General features: G+C 35.2%; 3 protein-coding genes across 7 annotated transcripts; all 3 read right to left on the minus strand.

Moving 5' to 3' along the window:
• Positions 1 to 1118: 1118 nt before the first annotated feature.
• Positions 1119 to 7338, minus strand: LOC108566222 (DEAD-box ATP-dependent RNA helicase 20-like). Of its 4 annotated transcripts, none has more exons than XM_017926015.1 (6): positions 7242 to 7338; positions 6954 to 7044; positions 4356 to 4390; positions 3460 to 4301; positions 2525 to 3389; positions 1119 to 2285 (listed from the first exon to the last, which is right to left on the minus strand). In XM_017926015.1, exons 2-6 carry the CDS (start codon positions 6989 to 6991, stop codon positions 1960 to 1962), a joined length of 2106 nt encoding a protein of 701 aa, XP_017781504.1. In that variant the 5' UTR covers positions 6992 to 7044; positions 7242 to 7338; the 3' UTR covers positions 1119 to 1959. The 4 variants fall into 4 exon arrangements, with proteins under 4 accessions (XP_017781504.1, XP_017781503.1, XP_017781502.1 ...); XM_017926014.1 differs by having other exon boundaries at positions 3460 to 4307; XM_017926013.1 differs by having other exon boundaries at positions 3460 to 4390.
• Positions 7339 to 8885: 1547 nt separating this feature from the next.
• Positions 8886 to 14168, minus strand: LOC108566215 (probable ATP-dependent RNA helicase DDX17). 2 transcript variants are annotated; one of them, XM_017926003.1, is made up of 7 exons: positions 14083 to 14168; positions 12298 to 13356; positions 12167 to 12228; positions 11289 to 11348; positions 10029 to 10277; positions 9797 to 9967; positions 8886 to 8988 (listed from the first exon to the last, which is right to left on the minus strand). In XM_017926003.1, exons 1-7 carry the CDS (start codon positions 14103 to 14105, stop codon positions 8948 to 8950), a joined length of 1665 nt encoding a protein of 554 aa, XP_017781492.1. In that variant the 5' UTR covers positions 14106 to 14168; the 3' UTR covers positions 8886 to 8947. The 2 variants fall into 2 exon arrangements, with proteins under 2 accessions (XP_017781492.1, XP_017781491.1); XM_017926002.1 differs by lacking the exon at positions 8886 to 8988 and having other exon boundaries at positions 9355 to 9967.
• Positions 14169 to 14722: 554 nt separating this feature from the next.
• Positions 14723 to 20006, minus strand: LOC108566214. The gene is made up of 7 exons (XM_017926001.1): positions 19619 to 20006; positions 17873 to 18966; positions 17606 to 17814; positions 17397 to 17544; positions 17137 to 17341; positions 16863 to 17080; positions 14723 to 16809 (listed from the first exon to the last, which is right to left on the minus strand). The coding sequence occupies exons 1-7, from the start codon at positions 19837 to 19839 to the stop codon at positions 14774 to 14776; spliced, it is 4131 nt and encodes a 1376-aa protein (XP_017781490.1). The 5' UTR covers positions 19840 to 20006; the 3' UTR covers positions 14723 to 14773.
• Between the last annotated feature and the right edge of the window lie 140 nt (positions 20007 to 20146).

A 20146-nucleotide genomic window follows, 5' to 3' on the forward strand; every position in this document is an offset into this window, starting at 1 on the left:
ATTAACTACTGTACCACTGTAAACTAAACATGACCGAATTTAACAAATTGTACTAGATATTTTTTAAATATTTCTTTTAAAGTCTGCACCATCTTACATCCACGAGACTCTTTAAGAGTATTTCAGAGAGAGAAAAAAAATATACCAACAAAAAACAAAAAACGAACGCAAGTCAGTCATCTTTAAATAATCCTTGACTGAAATATATATAAATATATATACTTTTCTTTATTAAATATTATTATAAAAATCGTTCATCGTTACCATGCGATAGCGCGACAGATCACATTGGAGAATAATGTAGTAACTTCTTTGTGCGTTCGCACAACTGGGGCCGAGAGCACGCTCGAATTCTTTCCAAAACAAACATCATCCAAAAGATAATTACATTCGAGGGCAATTTTGATAACCGGTAAAACGGCTAAATATATAATATATACTTTTTCATATTTTTCATTATTTTAAACAAAAATATAGTTACGATATTTCAGTCTTTAGAGAAAATATCACATTCCAAAAACAATGTTTCCATTTTTATGTCCATCTTTCATTTCATTAACCATGATTTTTTCTTTGATAACATTGCTATCGCGATCAAATGCGCCTCTCGTCTCTCATTTTCAAGTTAATATTATTATTCTGTTTGCTACCGTTACTTGCTAAATATCACAGATTGAATGAATGTAACACGCAGCGGCAGATACGCAAGCACCACGCGTACAACGAACAAACGAGTTAATACTTAATACTAGGTACTTATATATACACAGTCATGTGTTTGATCCGCATAAATATAAATAAAATCAACGTACGAGTCACTTCTTGCACACAAAGACAGGTACACTGTTAAAACATGATAAAACTCTCACACTATACCAGAGCAAACTTCTATATATATATCATCTCACTAAAAATTACAAACAGAGTTTGTTATAAAAAAAATCTGATATCCTCAGCCTTTTTCATTTCTAAATATGGTTTTTAGCTTGTGTTTTTTTTCTTCTTCATATTCATCAATTAACAAATAAATAAATCACAATATTTTTACCCTCAAAAATCATAAATTCTACATTATATATACATATTATATATGAATTATATGGTGGGTTAAAAGTAAATTGTTACGGACATAATTAAATATATAATATGTAAATATAGAAGTTTGACTGTGAAAGACTTATCGATTATCCAGTTTACTCTCTGCATGATGAAAATGTTTCCATCCAGTATTTATATGTTGCAGTAATCTTTAGTTCAGATAAATGCTATTTCCGTTTGTTTGTGACTAAAGCTAACAATCTATGAATATATATAAAATAATAATTAACAAAAAAGAAAGAAAAAGAAAGTACAAATTATAAATAGAAGCCTGATCTCCCCTTCTATTAGTTTCGTGCATTTCAACAGCATACAGGTAGAGACAATTTTTTGAAACTATGCTAATTTCTCATCCGATGAGAACGGATGAGAACACACAAATACACACTAAGATTATATATAATATATGTAATAATCCGCAGGTCTTCCAGGGCAACAGTGCAAGAGGGGAGTGGCATGGAAATAGGAGCACCAGAGACGCTGCGGTTCTTTTTAAATATTTTTTTTTAGTTACACAATTACCTAAACTGTTGTCTGCAGTATTATTATCTTTTTTTTTTCAACAAAAATAAAGCGAAGCTTAATATAGATTATATAGACGATAATATAAACCAACACCAAATACAATGCCAATTACTACTCTTATTTTTTTTTTATAGTTTCCTTGAATATTTATGTTCATATTATTTGAATTTTAAATGTAAAGTTTGCCCTGGCCCAAATCAAATTAAAAGTATTTCCCATTTTAATTTTTTAATATTAAACGAATAAACATCTTTTGAAAAAAAAAATCATACATGTGGCAAACCAAAATTATTGAGGTTGATAATAAGAGTGTATTATTTTGGCTTTATATGACGTTTACTGCTGGACAGCAGCCGTAGGTGGTTGTGTATATGGGTATGTGGTGTAAGGCATGGGAGCGGAATATTGGTTGTACGGACCTTGATTGCCACCCATAGATTGGTAGGCGCAAGGATTTGCACTATTGGGCAAGCCGCGTGTTTGGAAGAATTTACTGTTTATTATCGACTGCATACCATCGTTGGGAGTAGGTCCAGCCATCATGTTCATGTACTGAGGCGGCATTGCTTGATACATTCCTGGGCTGCTGGCTGGAGGCGGCCCAGCATACTGTTGACGCTGGGGATTATACCTTTGATTATTAAATTGGCGGCCACTATTTCCTGCAAGTACAACATAACCCAGAATAAATATATGACAATATATGGAACTTTAATCAGATTCTAGGGAATAAATAATTATTATGAAAAGCAATTAACACGTTAAGCGCCAAAAGAGGTAATTAGTACATCCCTGAATAAGTGATTAAAAAGTAAAAGAAATTTGTTAACATCATTCAATGACATTGAATGTGTAGTTTTAATTGAAATCATTGGAATAGTAAGGTAGGTAGGATGCTTACCATAATTGTTTCTTGGTTGCCCAGGGTTCTGATACTGCTGTCCATAGTTGTTCATCGGATAAGTTTGACCACTGTTCTGGTACTGTCCGGCAGCACTCGATTGATAAACACTCTGCGGATTATTTTGGTAATTAGACTTCGGTCTGTATGTCGACTCCATATTCGGTCTGATGTTGCCGTTCATGTGTCTTCCATTCAATGGCCGCGACTCTGGGTGATTGCTCTTGTTAGTCCAAGTCTTGGTTCTATTAATAGAACTGTTTGAATTTGGCGACGAATTGTCCTTCGTTCTGGTGTTCCAGCGATTGCGAGCGTTGGGATTACCGCGAGAAACCATAACCATCTCTCGCAAAGAGGGATTGATAACTTGACCAGCTTCCTCTAATACGGCAATAAGATCTTTCACCTGTCTTTGGTTGGCCATAGTGAAGAAAGCGTACGCAGTTCCAGCTTGCTGGCAACGTCCGGTACGACCGATACGATGGACATAATCTTCACTTGAATTTGGATAATCGAAATTTATAACATATTTTACATCTTCGACATCCAACCCACGAGCAGCAACATCGGTAGCCACGAGAATGGAGGATTTTCCATTGCGGAATTCCGACAACACGAAATCTCTTTCAGGTTGAGATTTATCGCCATGGATAGATATGGCTGAATAACCCTCTCGCCTTATAGTTTTGGTGATATCATCAACTTTCTTCTTGGTTTCCACAAAAATAATAATCTTATTATTTCTGTCTGAACCAATTTCCTTTAAAAGCTGGCACAGCTTTCCCTCCTTATCAGATTCTTCGCACACATCGACGATTTGACGTATATTGTGGTTGGCAGATAATGCCAGGCCACCAATATTAATCTTTAAGAAAAAAAAAAACAAAAATAGTTTACTAACAAATCGACATTTGAGTCTTAAATTAATTAAATACCTGAATGTAATCATCCAAAAATTCTTCAGCTAGCGCCTGCACTTGTTTGGGCCATGTTGCCGACCACATCAATACTTGCCTATCTGGCCTGATCTGTTCAATAATTTTACGAATTTGAGGTTCAAATCCCATGTCCAGCATACGATCTGCTTCATCAAGAACTAAATATGTACAACGCGTCAAATTGGTTGTACCCTTCTCAAGAAAATCAATCAAACGACCAGGAGTTGCAATTACAATCTCAACACCTCGTTCCAAGTCCCTCGCCTGAGGTCCTTTCGGGGAACCCCCGAATATACATGTGTTGCGGATCATCGTCGTTTGACCAAGATCACGAGCAACCTTCTGGATCTGCTGAGCGAGCTCTCTTGTGGGAGCAAGCACCAGCGCAATGGGACCCTCACCGCATTGCGGTCGTTGCTGGTTATTAATATGAATTGTAGCTGGCAACATATAAGCCAGTGTTTTACCCGAACCAGTCTGGGCAATACCAACCATATCTCGACCTGATAGAGCGATGGGCCAACCCTGCGCTTGGATTGCGGTGGGCTCAGCAAATCCCTGCTTCGAAATTTCATTCATGACGTAGTCCGGAAAATTTCCCTCCTCGAAAGTCTCGTTAGGATACGGAACGTTGTTGCCCCTCACGATGATGTCCTTTCCCTCCCTGTATTTATGTACATGACCTTCTGTCCTGTTTTGTACATTTGCATGAGGCATATAGAAATTCTTCATGATTGGCTTCAATGCCCTCATATCCCAGTTCGGCTTGATCAAAGTGCAGTTTTGTGCTTGGGTGTTCTTGTTGTTGTGTTGTTGTTTAATGTTCGGTCCTCCAAAATCTTGAACTGGAGCAATAGTATGAGGAGGGCCACCCCAGTAATTTGACTGCTTACCGTATTGTTCACCTCGGTCAGATCTAGAGCGATACCTGTTAAACAAATATAAAAAGAGTAAGTAACAGTAGTGACATTTTTATAATAAAAATAATAATAATCACAAACATATGACATCGATTATCAAAAACAAAAAAGTACATCCAACCACTACTTAAAAGAAATATAAACCAAATAAAATCTAATAATCGCTTACATGGTATGGTAATTTTCCTTGTTATTCCAATATGTAATGTATATGTTTCCTAAATTTGCTAAAGTTTACAAAATTTTGGTGGACAGATAAATCCATTAACCCAGATATGCCTAATGTACCATCAAATTGTGCATTACAAACATTTAATCAATTTGATAAATATACTGTTTTACAAAAAGGATCCATTTTGCATTACCATTTCCAGTACCCTGAGTACTGCAAGATAATATGAGAAGGGAAAAAAATGACTATATAAAAGTGACACAAAAAATTGATAAGCATGTCATTTATGAAAAGCGTGATAATACTTGACAAATAATTAAATACAAGTATCAAATGACTATAGTGATGTTAATTTGTGATGAATTATATATTATTACTATATTTAAAAAAACACAAGTAGTTTATACAATTGAAAGTGCTTTGGACTTTCAATTGCACATTACCTGATTAATTAGATTATTTCATAATCATTTCATAATTTATCATTTGATAATTTATGATACAAGATATGACTTACTATCGAGAGTTAAAAACGGTGTATTATATACAGTAATAAATTAATGTTCATATGTAAATACATTTTAGAATGGTTCTAGGCATATCTGTTTTAAATATTCACTGAATAGATACATATAATAAACAATAATTAAAGAAACCGGTAAATTCAAAATCCCGAAAATTACACTGTATCTATTAAATCATGTATTTGTATTGAAAAAAAAAGTCAATGCAAATACAATTATACATGGAAGAAAGTGCAAATAGGATTTTAATTAAACGCAATTCTTAAAACCAATTTTTCTAATCCACTTTTTTGTTGTACCAAAACGTTTAGTACATATTTATCAATGTAATTTTGTTATAGTAACACAACTGCTTTCATACGATATAATCGAAAGTAATTGTGCGTCTTTCTTATTTGGAGCAGCTATTGTTATGCATAATGTCCAACTACGTAACGACTTTGACTGCCCTTTTTAGAATACTGGGATACTCCCATATGAATAAGAGATTTCTTTCTTATTGTCGAATATACAATGAGAGAAATTATTATATTGAATATACTTTAAAAAGAAAATTTCTGACATTCAATTCCACAGTGAATTGATTTGCAAATTATTGGGGTTTCGCTGTCTGGCATGAATAAGTATATTTTATAAATTTAATAAAATCTAACAAGCTCTAAGTAAATAAGAGATAAAATGAAAATAAAACTTAACAATCAAAATTACTCAACCTCTTCTTAAATACAATTATTTCAATACTATATAGAGCTGAGAGGTTACTGAAAATACCCGCAAAAGCGACGTTATTGATTAGTCGTCGCTCTCATAAAACTAATTTAATAAATTGCCCTTTCACTATTTGTTCATAGATTCCCAAATTGCAGGGTTTTCGGTACAGGATATACCGGTCTTTCGTAAACATTAAATTTCATATAAAATTAAATGATGAATGCATACTTTCATCCCTTTGTTGCAACGAACAAGCATATGGCTACCTCAAAATTGCTACCCAATCGCAAGACTCTTCGCGTGTTGTCGCTTAACACCGGTGCGATGAACAAATTGACGAATGATCGTTATTTTCGCAGCTCGGAAATTGCATGTTACAGGGTGAATCTTGCTAAAGAACGGGTTGCAAATATTGCGCTGTTGGCAACATTGGCAGCGCAAAGAGGAAATCAATACATCCTAAAAAGGTTTGACCTACAGGTAGGTGGGTGGAAAACAAGATGTCAGGGTGGAAATGAGCCATTGTCTGACATTCTCAAATATATCAATTTGGTGCTAAAACTCTTTGAATTATTACTAGTAGCTTGGAGAAATTGCATTTATATATCTGCATCAATTTACATATTATAAGGATCACTGACTAAAACTTGAAATTACTATTTTCAATATAATCAATACAAACGTTTGTCAACCTTTCAATGCATAGGTATATAAGTATATATTATGACCTAATTTCAAAGGATTGTGAATTATTAATTTGACTGTTGAAATTGTTCAATTAGAGTCTTGTTAGAAAATATCTCAGTAGGTTGGTGACATGTAAGAGTTGAGGAAAACTCGTATTTGCATCTTCAACAATGTATATGCTGCATCAATATGGTTCAATAAATGTTTCTCGGCGGAGAAGAAGAATAAAAAAAAAAGGGTACGAATATTCTGCAGAAATTCGATGCACAAACGGAAAAAAAATACTTGGTGAGTACAAAAAAAAAAGCAATTCGAGTTATTCGAAAGGAGTGGGGAGAAAGCAAATGGCAGGTTAAATACCATTTCATAGATTAATATGTAGCAACAATCTTATTGATTTTCTGGGATGTGAATCTGCGCCATACGTACGTGCAAGTAAAAATTAAAATAATAATGATAATGTTGGATGTAACTTACATATTATTGCCGTTTTGGTATCCGTTGTGGTACTGCATTTTGCAGAGAATTATGTCACCAGTTTACTGTCAATGGCTTCCAATTATTAAATCTGCAAATAAAAATGTCGGCTTTAGGGACATGCACAATACTCTCCGGTTGGAGAAGTTCAGGGAGACTGCGGAAAAATAGAGAAGGAAATCGGGTATATCGGTAAGATAGTGGTTGCTTTCGAAGCAGGCTGACAAAAATGTGAAGGCAGAATGAAAAAGTGGATGGAAACTGCGAAAAAATGCAATGGTTTCGTACCTTATTGACCTAACCCGACCGGCGAACAAAACGATAATGGCCACCAACCCGCCAATCACGAAGAACCCGGTTGAGAAATTTGGGTAGGGGCGATCACTTTGGTACCGAAAACGCGACTGTTGGTGGCGCTGATCGTCGACATTTCGGGTTGCATAGTCGATCTGCGCAACTTGACAACACAAAAACGATGTAAAAAAACACAACGCAAACCGAAAATTTATTGATCCCGCTTCGGGTGAACTTTCAACTTTCCATATAACAGGGTTGCTCAAATCCCGGGCATTTCATACGTCACGTTTCCAATTGACTGTACCCTATGAATTTATTTTATTCCTAACTTTAATTTCTCAAACTTGCAAATACCACCAAAAAAATTAAACGTACTACTAAATTTGCAAATTATTAAGTATTACAAAATAATATAATCAGATTTATAAAATATATCTTTAATCTAGTTCAAATTACAAATTAAAAATAAAATATATACAACAAAATACAAGAAGTCTTCAACATAAGTTGAGAACGAATTAAGCAGATTCGAGTTAAACTTATTAACGTGCAAATTCAATCTATTTGATGATTAAGCCTTGTTTAAAAAAACAATCATAGGCTATCATGGAACAGGAAAACTATTTAAATTACAAATAATAATTTTGTGAAACTTTTGCTTATTATTTAATCATAAATAATATAAATATGTAATATTAGTAAATATTAAATTTATTATAAGTTTCAATTTGATATATGGAAAGGATACATTTACAAATGAAATATGAATATTTGTTCCTACAATTCTTTTCTTCTAAATACTACCTGAATTATGAATGTTTCTTGCAAATTCCGTTATTTTAGTATTTGTACTACCTCTTTTCACAAAGACGCATGAATTGAACGATGTCCTGTTTCCAAGTACTCAGGTAGCATTTCGGTCTTCTCAAATTTCACTATACCTTTTTTCTATCGTTTTCCGTTTCTTTGATCTTTCTGACAACTCACCATTCTACAGTCGCATTAAACTGATACCAGCTATTTAATTGGAAACTTACCGATTTGTTCATTTACAAAATATTATTAAACTCTACTTAAAAAAAGAATACAAATTGTCTTGCAGTGTAAACGATGTTGAAGCGGTAATAAAACATGAGTTGGTGCTATAGATTATAGGAATATTGCGTGTAAAATCAATAAAGCAATATTATTTTACATAATTAAAGTATTATATGGGTTGTTAATGGCAGAGGAAATACTATATAGGTTTTAAATATGTATATTTTCTTTATATATTTATAAACATTCATCAATAGTAAATATTGTATATTAAGTATATGAAATAATGTTTTGTCCATATTTATATTCCAAATGAGATGTTTAAATGAAAATATACGAAGCTATGTGCAGATCTAATATTTACTATTTATACATTTATTGTGGTAACAATAATAATGAAATGAAAATAGTTTTGTATCTATAAAATGAAATGAATGTGTAAAGTCAAATAAAAATTAATATAAGCTTGTTAATACAAAACGATCATGTTGGCAAGAAACATGTAGTATACAATAAATACCTACCTACAGATCAACAACGAAAGAACATATAACAGAAAGTTACATTTATTGACATTTAATAGTATAAATAAAAAAATTCTTTTTTAAAATATATGTGTACATATAAGAAAGAATTGCGATTTAGTTTGGTGTTGTCAATCAATAATTTTTTGAGCTCCGGTAGGTCTTTCCTATGCATTCTGTAAAAAAATGAAATACACATTTTATATGTATAGAATATGATGGGCATCTTCGTATCACAGGTATCAGAACAGAGATCGTGAACAAAATTTATAATTTTATTATTGCTTCAGCAGTTTTACGTAAATGTAACTACAGACTATACGAACACCTTGAATATATATTTGAAATATATATTATTATTGTTATTATATATACTACTTTGAAAGTTAAAATATATATTAATGTTAATGATAATATGCTACAAGTGTCATCGAAATAAATATAATTTACAATACATTGCTATAAAAAAAATCAGTTAATTTGATTAAAGAAAGATAAATATATTATTATATTGTATATACATAAAGCAAAACTGAATTCTTCTTAAAACTATAGTATATATTCAAGGTACAAAACAACAATAAAAATATGTTATACCGAAATTATTGCAAACTAGCCCTTTGAATCGAAGTATTTAATGGGAAGTCGACGGTGGCGGAGCAGCGAATGGGTAACCAACTGGATTAGGAAAGAAAGAGTTTGGTGTAGATGGCGGTGGTGGATGTGTGTAGAAGAGGGCTCCATTGGGGAAGGAGCCGTACGGGGGCGGCACATTCTGGTGGAATGCCGCCATCAGAGGCTGGGGCGGTGGCGGCGGCTGACTCGATGATTGTATTTGATGTTGCTGTGTTGTTGGTGGAGCGGGAGGGAGTGGAGGCTGATGCATTTGTGATGTTGGTAATGGTGGTGGTGGTTGCTGCTGAAGAAGTGGCCTGTCTTTCGGGGGGCCCAGACCTAAGCTGTTGTTGGATGTAGAAGACTTGCCTGATCGTCCGATCGATGGGCTTCTACCTCTACTATCAGAATGCGATCGTCGTCGTCTCATCCTGTTCCTGGATCTACTCCTCTCACGACGGCTGCCTCCTCTGCGAGGAGACCTCGATCGCGACCTCGAATTGGATCGCTGCGGCCTTCCTCTGCCCCATCTGTTCCGACCTGTACATAAAAAAAAAGAAAAAAATCACATTCCGTTTTATAACGGAAAAGTTACTCGTACCTCGTCCATTGGAATTTCCATTGTTCCAATTCCTGTTCTCGGTCATCTCAATCAGTTTTGGATTGATCACCTGCTTGGCCTCTTTCAGGACGGCCACAAGATCGGCCGCTTTATTTGCATTACTAGGAGTGAAAAATGTATACGCAGTTCCCGTTCTGGAAGATCGACCGGTGCGACCAATTCTGTGCACATAGTCTTCCGAATTTGAAGGGTAATCAAAATTGATTACAAACTTTACATCTTCAACATCTGCAAAAGTTTCATTTCTATAGTACAGTAAAGGGTGGTTCATGGAAAATGTTGCCTCCAAAAAAGAAAATTGAAAGTGAAAAACGAATTTAAAAAAGTAAATGAAAAGTAGATGAATGCGTACTTAGAATGCGTACGCATGAATTCTTACCTCAGAACCCCAAATTTAATTGAATTTCAATTCATCAATAGCATTACGATTTATAAAATCAAAATGTAATTAATTATTATAAAGATAAGCAAGTTTGGAGGCAACATTTATTTGTGGTTACATCATCAGCTGAAATGTAAATGCACATGTCTTTAACTTTGGTTCAAGTAAATAATAAAGTAATTAAGAGTAGGAAAGTAAATTATAAGATAAATAAAAAATACACAATCATAGCCTACCTATTGGTAAAAATAAATAGTCATAAAATTGAACAGTACAGATTTTGTATAGTTGATGCATACCACCTTTGGGGTGCATCGTCAGTTAGGGGTAGCGTGGGTAGTGAGACCCCGGCGCCAGTTTGAGACAGAGCATCCCCGCCAGTCCGCACGGGCTGAGGTAGCTGCCTCCAGCAAGTTTATAGCCGGCAGTCCCACGCATAGGCAGTCGTCCGCCACTGAGAGGCACAACCACAATGACACTTATGTCATTAGCTCGCTTGTGCCTCTGAAAAGAGAGTAGTGCCCACTTTATTACAACACGCCTTTACTCCACCTCTTAAACAGCAACAGCGAAATACTCAGGAGATAAACATGTACCCGCAGCGAAAGATTACTTTTATGCAAACAAATACTGACACTACTTTACATGAAATGCAGCAAAGATTAATATCATTTTTAACAGCCGGGGTTGGGCTATCTCCTGCATAGTATTTCCATCTGTCTGTTATAGACCATGCACAGGCTAACTTTCATAAATTAAATAAAATAAAAATTGTAAAATATAGAAAATATCCTTCCTTAACTATTAGCCTGCATTTAAGCATAAGTACTTCAATTTATTTATTTTCTGTGACTTACCTAAACCTCGCGCTGCAACATCCGTAGCTACCAATATTGGTGCTTTACCGGAACGAAAATCTGAAACAATAAAACATTATTTTATACATTATACGAGGAAGGAAATATCGCATGGAATAAACTGCATATATTTGCCGAATCAGCAAATTGTTTACTTAGCGTAAAGACGAATTAAATCTCTATATAGTAAATCAGATACACAGATATGTATTGTTTGTACATATTGAATATGTAATAAAAAAATATTCAATTATTAATTTTCTTCTTGGAAAAAATCCATAAAACAATCTTCTAATACTATCCATAATTTATTAAAATGAAAGGCTGATAGATCTGTGTTGCGAATAATCCTTGTGAAGGTCAAACTTTTGATACCTCTGATGTAGTGTAATTAATCAATATGTAAATAGCCGCACAAGCGTAGGGGTAAAATATGTAGGATACGTTTTGTAGGACCCGGAGCTAAATGCACTTTCTGCACATGTGCAGAGTGTATTCGCCCAGATGCAGGCAGCATCATTGAAAACTCAGGAATCCTGGGAATTTCCAGGGACATTGCTTTGTTGTGGCAGGATAACAGAGTGGCCCAAACTACTTTAAAAAGAAAACGTTCTTTTTAAAAATGAATAACAGCCTAAGCTACTAAGCCACATAAAAGCATATACAAGCATTATTAAATTTTTAGTATATCTCAGATATGCATAATCCTAGTTCATGTTTCATAAAAGTTAAATGTTTAGAAATACTAATAAATATAAACATTAAACTATAAATGGAGACCTTAAAACGCTCATGTCCAGAGCGTGGTAGGTACATCAATGAAATTGTAATTTTGATATGAATAGAAGAAACAGTAAAAAAGAAATATAAATATTTACCTTGGAGTACCCAATCCCGTTCCTGTTGTGATTTATCGCCATGAATGCAAACGGCCGGCCAGCTGTAACATCAAAGATCATAAATAAATGGGAAACAAAAATAAATAAATAAAAAAAGTGAAGCCACCAACCCATCTCGTTTCATTTTCCTTGTAATATCATCAACACGTCTCTTGGTTTCTATAAATATGATAGTCTTATTTTCTTTCTCAGCCATAATCTCTTTCAGTAAAGTGCTCAACTTCGTTTCCTTCTCGTACTCTTGGCAGACGTCTATGATTTGTAAAATATTATGATTAGCTGATAATTGCAACGAGCCCACGTTAATCTGCACATAGTCTTTTAAAAATTCAGTGGCGAGAGCTTGGACCTCCTTGGGCCATGTGGCAGACCACATCAAGGTCTGTCGATCTGGACGTATTTGCTCGATGATCTTACGTATCTGCGGCTCGAAGCCCATGTCGAGCATTCTATCAGCTTCGTCTAAAACTAAATATGTACATCGTCTCAGGTTCGTCCTGTTGCTCTCCAGGAAATCAATCAGTCGTCCGGGCGTGGCTATGACTATTTCCACGCCATCGGAGAGATCGTTGGCTTGCGGACCTTTCGGGGCCCCGCCAAAAACGCAGGTGTTCCGTATCCGCGACGTTTGTCCAAAATCACAAGCGACTTGTTGGATCTGCTGAGCCAGTTCCCTGGTTGGTGCCAAAACTAGAACGATCGGTCCATCGTCGCGCAACAATCTCGATTGATTGTTAATATGAACGATTGCAGGTAAGATGTAAGACAGTGTCTTCCCGGAGCCTGTGGATGCTATGCCCACCATATCCCTTCCGGATAAAGCTATTGGCCATCCCTGTGACTGAATCGGCGTGGGAGCTTTGAAACCCATTTTTCTTATTTCGCTAATAACGTAATCCGGGAAACACGTTTCTTCAAAACTAAGTACGGGGAAAGGGATCTGTTTCCCCTTCAGCGAGATTTCTTTTGAATGACGCCACTCGTCCACTTCGTACTTGGTTCTTTGTGCGACACGCAAGTGGGGAACATAGAAGTCTTTCTTAAAGGGTTCCAGTCTGCTCAGATCCCATCTGGGCTTCCGTAGACAGGCTCCTGCATTGTTTCGACGTCCGCCTCCATAATTACCCCTTTCTCGGCTTCTCGATCTTCTGCGATCTCTACTTCTAGAACTAGATACCAATTATTATTATACGCGTAAAGCATATAACTAAAAATATATATATACAACGAGTCAATCATCACGGTGGTAGCAATTACAAACCGCTGATAACTTTATGTTATTGTTATTGATTTATAAAAATAACATATTATCAGTTCTATAAACAAATCATTGATTATATTTATATAAAAAAATACATGTATATTAAACATCAATACATCTCTTTTGTCTACAACTACTACTTTATAGACAACCTTCAAACAATTGTGAAAAGATTACAATTATTTATAAGAGAATGGGCAAAGTTTTATAATATTGAAATCTTATTTATAGAAACTATGTTTATTTGCATTCAATATAATGAATTATTCATTATATACACTAACGTCAACAAAAGAAGAAAAAACACAGGATCATTAAAGATAAGCAAATTAAGTTAATATCATTAATTAATGTAATTAATATATGAATTCAATTAGAGAATATAGAAGCATCTTCATTAGTTTGGTGAATGTCAAACAATGTATTTAAATCATTCAGTTGTATAACAATGTTTTATTTTTTTGACAGATTCTAATTGGAATATTCATCTGTAAAGTAAATAAACTATAAATACAATAGAAGGATGCAGAACTTTGGTAAGCAAGGAAGGAGAAATGGCAATTACGAGGTACAGGAAAATAAGGAAACGCAGAAACTGCACGAAGAGAGTTAAATACGAATTAAATACACATACCGTCTTCCTGATCGGCCTCGCATTTGTATTTCAATTTGTTGTAGGTGTATGTAAAAGGATATGGGACTGCAAATGGTCAGATCAGAAGAGAGGTCTTCTATTTACGAAGAATTTTGATGTCACTCGTCATGTTGTCGGAATATCGGTGTATTAAATTTGCATAATTTTGTTATTAAACATTTTAGAAACAAATATGGGCGACACGAAAAGTACCGGCAACAATCGATACGCGAGATAGAAAGATCTGCTACGAGCAATGGTGGACATGAATGCTCGTAGCAAACTGTTACGCACGAATTTGTATAACCAGTTGCATAATAATCCTTTATTTAGATTACACAATGAGAGCAAACATTTAATATGCTTGTTTGTTTGTTTATCGTATAGCAAATCTGTATTTCAATAATAAATGAGCAAAACCATACTATTTGACTAAATTCTAAAGCATTAGACTAATCAAGTAATTTACTTGAGTACTGTTAAAAAGACTTAACATATTTGTACATATTTTGAATTGCAGGACTCATTGTTCTATAAACCTTAGTATTGTAAAAGAAATTAAATAAGTATAAAGTATTGCAAATAAATAATATATTATTATAAAAGAATCATGATGAAAATAAAAAATACACTTTGGCACGTAATTATAAATATTGACTAGATATTGAAAAGAAAAATATATGTACATATATTAATAGTATGTAGGATAATGATGATAGGGCGTGCTGCTTGGGGATGTAGCATGTGGTCTAGGTGGCAAAGCTGTCGGATGGTAAGGATGGGTGGGCGAGACAGGATACCCAGAATATGCGACGGGAGACATATTACCAGTAGTGGGCGCAGCAGGCAATATCCTTCCATCCGACAATAATCTACTCTGATCCAATAGCCTCGGTTGATCCGATATGAGCCTTGAATCGTCAGTCAATAGTCGTTGCTCCGTACCCAACAACCTATTAGTTGAGAGTTGATCGTTAGATAATATCCTATTTGTCGTGTGATCTGATAGGATCCTATTGCTCATATCTGAAATCAATCGGGAATCCGTACCTAGATGCCTGGGTGCACCCAAATCGGTACTCATCAATCGGCTCTGATCCAAAGACAAACGGTGCGGCGCAGCTTGCAACGTATGATCACTCAGCAATCGCGAATTCGCAATTTGATGCGTCCGAAGGCTTAAGTCTACACTGTGTCGTCCGGGTGGTGTTAAATCCAAAGACACTACCCTCAAGATATCTGCATGAGAGTAAGTCGGCGGCGGAGGACTGTAATTCATCCTCAAATCCACCGTGGGTCTATCAACTTCCGGATACAAATGATGATATCTATTCAAATTCGAGTAGTTGTGATAACTACGCGCCGACATATCCAAACCTTGCAGCTCAGAAGGATTCAGCACGAGCGGCTCAAAGTTCCTGTCCGTCCTGAAATCCTCCATTATACTTTCGTACGTTTTATTCCTCTCTAAATTGTTCCTCAGCTCTAAATTATCCAAATCATAATTTTTCATCCGAAAATCATCTAGAGAACCTTCGTAAGTGTTCCTCCTAATCTCAGCGTCTATATCGTAGCTCTTCCTGAGATCCAGATCAATCTCAAATTTGTTCCTAATGTCTGGCAACGTGCTGCGTATAGATAGATCTAAATCGTTATCCTTGTGCTTCACATCCTGTATATTCTCAAAGTCTTTATCGGACAACTCATTCTCCAAATTATCCTGATTCGTACTAATATTTCCGTTCATACTAAATTTATTGGTATCATCGTTATAGCTTTTATCAACGTCCAGAATATACGATTGTTTTCTATCATTCTCATCGAACTTCAGTCTCGTACTTTTACGAAGAAAACTACTCGTATCGAAATTGTAATGCGACTTATAAATCGATAAATCCAATTGGATACCATCCTTCGTGTTGTGCAAGCTTAGATTTTGAGCGCCGATGCCACTACTATCATCCGATTCAGCGTTCACTGTCTGACCGAAATCGTACCTGGGTGGACTTACTTGAGGCGAAATATTCTTTGATTGGTTCTCGTAGTTATTAGGGTTTGTTGGTGAATTCTCGTTGATGTAATTGCGCACAAAATTGTTTCTGCTCGGTGAAGTGGGTGGACTGAAGTCCTCTTGCAAACTCGAATAATCTATACCAATCGTTTGGGTGTGGCGTAACTCATCGTTCAGATCATCTGTAACGGAGATGTGGTCATTAACTGAAGGAGATATTAGATTTATATCACGAGAATCGTTAACATCCACGGAATGGTTGTAGGTGACTTCTGGTAATGTATCACCATGTGATAATGTATACAGGTTATTGACCAGCGCGTCCGTGCAGTTCGGCGTTGTACTGACATCAATATCTATATTAGGTTCACTACAAACGGAATCCAATGCGGCTTCTACCAAGAGACTCGCATTGGATTCATGTCTGAAAGTGTTTAAATTGGTGTTCAACTTTCTTGTATCATAAGCATCAGCTTCTTCCACGTCCAAGTTGACTTCGTCCTTTCTACTTTCCATTGGATAAATATCATTCCTCACTAGCGGTTCTTCTATGATCCACTTTTTACTACCTTTGCTTATTATCTTCATGCTCGGAGCATACGCTTCAAGCGTTGGTGGACTTTCATCTGAATTAGAAGAGTGATCATTCGTTTGGATCGGCAAAGGCGAATGCAAATCGGGAGGTTCATCAATATTCCTGTCATCCAGCTCTAAATCTGCAAATGAAGATAAAAATAATAATGAAAACACAAAGAGTTAGTTAACTTACTGTTGTCTTCCTGATCGCTGTCGTTCATATCATTTTTATCATCGCTCTGTTTGTCCATCATTTCTATATCATCCGTTCCACTGTACGCTTCAAATGTGTAATCAACGCTTCGTTCTATCTTTGGCATCACTTCTTCCGTGAATCCGTGCACCTTCTTATAATGAAATTGTAAACATTGCTTAGTAGTGAATGCTGCAATACAATTACCCTCAGCACATCTAAAAATATTGATATTTTAAATAATAAAATTACCGAATAACATAAATTTACTAACTTGAATGGTTTTATCCCGCTGTGCGTAAGCATATGAATTTTTAAATTAGATTTGTTTTGGAACATTTTACCACATTTATTGCACGCACAAGCACCCTCCACTTGTTTTTGGTGCACTTCCTTTAAATGCCTTTGCAACGCAGCCCTAGATCCTAACAGTTTTAAACAGTTTTTACATTGAAACTCTTTAAGAACCTCTGACATATCTATAAAAGATATTTAGTAGAAAATTGAATCGATAATTGAAAATGTAATTCATACCACTATGCATTCGTTTTATATGAACTTTCAACTTCTGTGGCTGACAGAACTTCCTCCCACAGAAATCGCAAAGAGGTCTCGACCTATGCGGATTCGCCGAACAACCGTATGTTCTGTGCATTTCTAGATAATTGAGCCGTAGGAAAAACTGAAAATTAATTTAGTTACATTGAATTTTCCGTAAAGTGGAACTTGCTCCTTTGAAATACCTTCTTACAAAATTGACATTGATAAGCACCTTGTCCGTTGTGCAATTCAATGGCATGCTTCATGATGTTCTCTTTGCCCAAAACGGCAACGCCACAGACTTTGCAATGGTATTTGCGAATAGTTAAACTGTAACGAACATCATGAAATACTGAGCAATGAATTCTATAATAAAGAGGATGAAGAAAAGTCATGTTACAACCCCCGCAGGCTAAAATGTTACATATTTTATATAAGAAGTATGTTGTGAAAAGCTAATGCTAACTCACATGTTTTCTCCATTTTCTTCTTATTGCTAGACGACACATCGTCCTGCCAATAAAGCAATTCTTCTCCGACTGTTATTCTTTTCACAGTAACTAAATACAGGGAATCATCTTTCGAGATTAGAGTAACATTCCTCAATTCCCTCGTAGGCGATGGTCGGACGAATCTCATCCAATTCGCCTCTTCGACGTTCTCGGTATTAATATATGTTGGACTGTCTCCGTTGTTTATTTCGAAAATATCCCTCATATTGCACTCCTCAGGTATGTCAACTTCCTTGACCGTTTTCCCAAGCAAAGGTCCGAACTGCGTGAAATCATAAATTTCATTTTTAGCAAACACCCCCAACCCGTGAACTGTGTTGGTTTCCTCAAAATAAAGGTTCATTGGAAGCGACTGATAAGCAAACGAAAACTTATTAATTGTGCTACTCTCTAGTTCAGTTTTTCCATCCTCAATTGACGCGTTCTTGCCGTACAATTCGATGAACTGCTCTAACCATTCTTCGTGTTTAAGTAAATCTTCAATCACATATTTAGGAATTCCCAGTGGACATTGGTCTTGCAAGTGGCGAGTGTTGCAACCACCGCATAACTTTATCTTTATGGCTAATCGCTGATTCGCATCTTGCACCTTCTCCTCCTTCTGTTCTTTCACTTCGGATGTTTGCAGCAGCAACTCCGGAGCTTTTCTTATATCGTGCTCTTGCTTTTTAGCCTTCTTCTCGCTCTTCGCTTTCTTGACTTTCTCGAGCACCTGTTCAGGTTTCGAACTCACCTCCGGTAATTCCTCTTTAACAGAAATACCTGTCTTATCATTCAAAGGCACATACAATTTATTCGTGTCGTTTAAGATTAAACTATTTTTAACCGCTTCCGAGCTGGCCAGGTCTTCTGCTGCGTTATTCGATACATCCAAGTCTGATTCCAATGGAACAACGCTTTTCTGCTCTCGGTTTTCATCGGAATTGTCAGCCTTAAGAACATTCTTTCTTGCATCCTTTCTAAGCCTCTGGTCCCTCCTTAATCGTGCATATCTTTTTGAACTCTCTTCGTTGATATGATTTTCAGTATTTTCGCTTTTGTTGATCTTATTTCTGGAAATATTATTGATCCCACATTATATATTAAACAGGCATTTCCTAATTCCTCTACATATTTTGAACACTATATAATAAATACTATTTCATTAGTATTTATCAAGTCATTGAGTTCAAAATTTCATTAGTTAAATCATAATCATTGCAAATGTATAGTACAAAAAATTAATGTATTATTTATTCATGGAACATTTGATAATGACTTACAATGTTATTCAAAATCATAATAATTATTTTAAAAGTAAAAATTTAATATTTAATTATTATTAAATTGATAATTTTAAAGCAAATTTTATATAATAAAAAATCCATAGTTATGATTGTAGGCAACTACAATTGTTTAGAAAATCTCCAAATATGTTTTAAATTGTTATAGTTTTTTAGTGTTAATATCCAATGAAGTAAGTACAATTTCCTAGGAATTAACCTGATTTAAATCGTTATTGCATAGTTATTAAATGAATGCAACAAACATTGAAAGACATAAGGAATAACATAGACGGTAATTTGATATAAATAATCACACGTGTTTGTTGTTATTGATCTGTCAGAAATGTATCGTCCTCCGATCAAGATGTCAACGAAAAAAGAGCATCATAAACCACCGACCGCAAACGCTTTGAACAGAAAAAATATATAGTAAAATTACCTATCCAAGTGTTCATTAGCAATATCCAAAAGGGCTTTAACGAATTCCTCGTTGCTGTTGCACGAAAACGCCGTCCTGAGGTGCATCCACAGCTTGACATTTGATGTGCCTATCACAGAGCTTAGCATTGATTTTTGATCATTTTTGTTAATGTTTTCACTTAAATGGCAATCCACGCCGTTCGACACATTTTCAATTTCTTTTTGACACTTTTTGGACATAACTGAATTGTGAAATGCCCTTTATAAACCGGCAAACACATTGTAAATACCCATTTATAATGGTATATCGCCTATCCTCTTTATGCTCAAGGACAACCGTTTTGACGTTTAGACGCGCGCCAAAATGGCCTTATTTGAATCCTATTTGAATTGTATTCATTCAAGTATCCAACATTCATTTATATTTGAGAAATTTATGTAACATATTATTATATTATTTCATTTAATCAATCGGTTTATTATTCAAATATGTTTTAATCAAGAAACATAACAAAACCCTTTTTTATTAAAAAAATCACAGCATATC

This window comes from Nicrophorus vespilloides, unplaced genomic scaffold (genome assembly GCF_001412225.1).
Source record: "Nicrophorus vespilloides isolate i.1.1-1 unplaced genomic scaffold, Nicve_v1.0, whole genome shotgun sequence".
Taxonomy (NCBI): Eukaryota; Metazoa; Arthropoda; class Insecta; order Coleoptera; family Silphidae; genus Nicrophorus; species Nicrophorus vespilloides.

What these genes read in the sequence shown, in the direction of transcription:
- LOC108566222 (XM_017926013.1), bottom strand. Translation starts at nt 6,991, where the DNA reads ATGCAGTACCACAACGGATACCAAAACGGCAATAATAT. An exon ending in TTTTGGATGATTACATTCAG is followed by an intron (nt 3,390 to 3,459) that starts GTATTTAATTAA and finishes TTTTTCTTAAAG; the next exon opens with ATTAATATTGGTGGCCTGGC. An exon ending in GCAACCAAGAAACAATTATG is followed by an intron (nt 2,286 to 2,524) that starts GTAAGCATCCTA and finishes TTGTACTTGCAG; the next exon opens with GAAATAGTGGCCGCCAATTT.
- LOC108566215 (XM_017926002.1), bottom strand. Translation starts at nt 14,105, where the DNA reads ATGCGAGGCCGATCAGGAAGACG. An exon ending in ACGGGATTGGGTACTCCAAG is followed by an intron (nt 11,349 to 12,166) that starts GTAAATATTTAT and finishes TTATTGTTTCAG; the next exon opens with ATTTTCGTTCCGGTAAAGCA. An exon ending in TGTTGCAGCGCGAGGTTTAG is followed by an intron (nt 10,278 to 11,288) that starts GTAAGTCACAGA and finishes AAACTTTTGCAG; the next exon opens with ATGTTGAAGATGTAAAGTTT.
- LOC108566214 (XM_017926001.1), bottom strand. Translation starts at nt 19,839, where the DNA reads ATGTCCAAAAAGTGTCAAAAAGAAATTGAAAATGTGTCGAACGGCGTG. An exon ending in AATGTCAATTTTGTAAGAAG is followed by an intron (nt 17,545 to 17,605) that starts GTATTTCAAAGG and finishes ATTAATTTTCAG; the next exon opens with TTTTTCCTACGGCTCAATTA. An exon ending in CAGCGATCAGGAAGACAACA is followed by an intron (nt 16,810 to 16,862) that starts GTAAGTTAACTA and finishes CTTCATTTGCAG; the next exon opens with ATTTAGAGCTGGATGACAGG.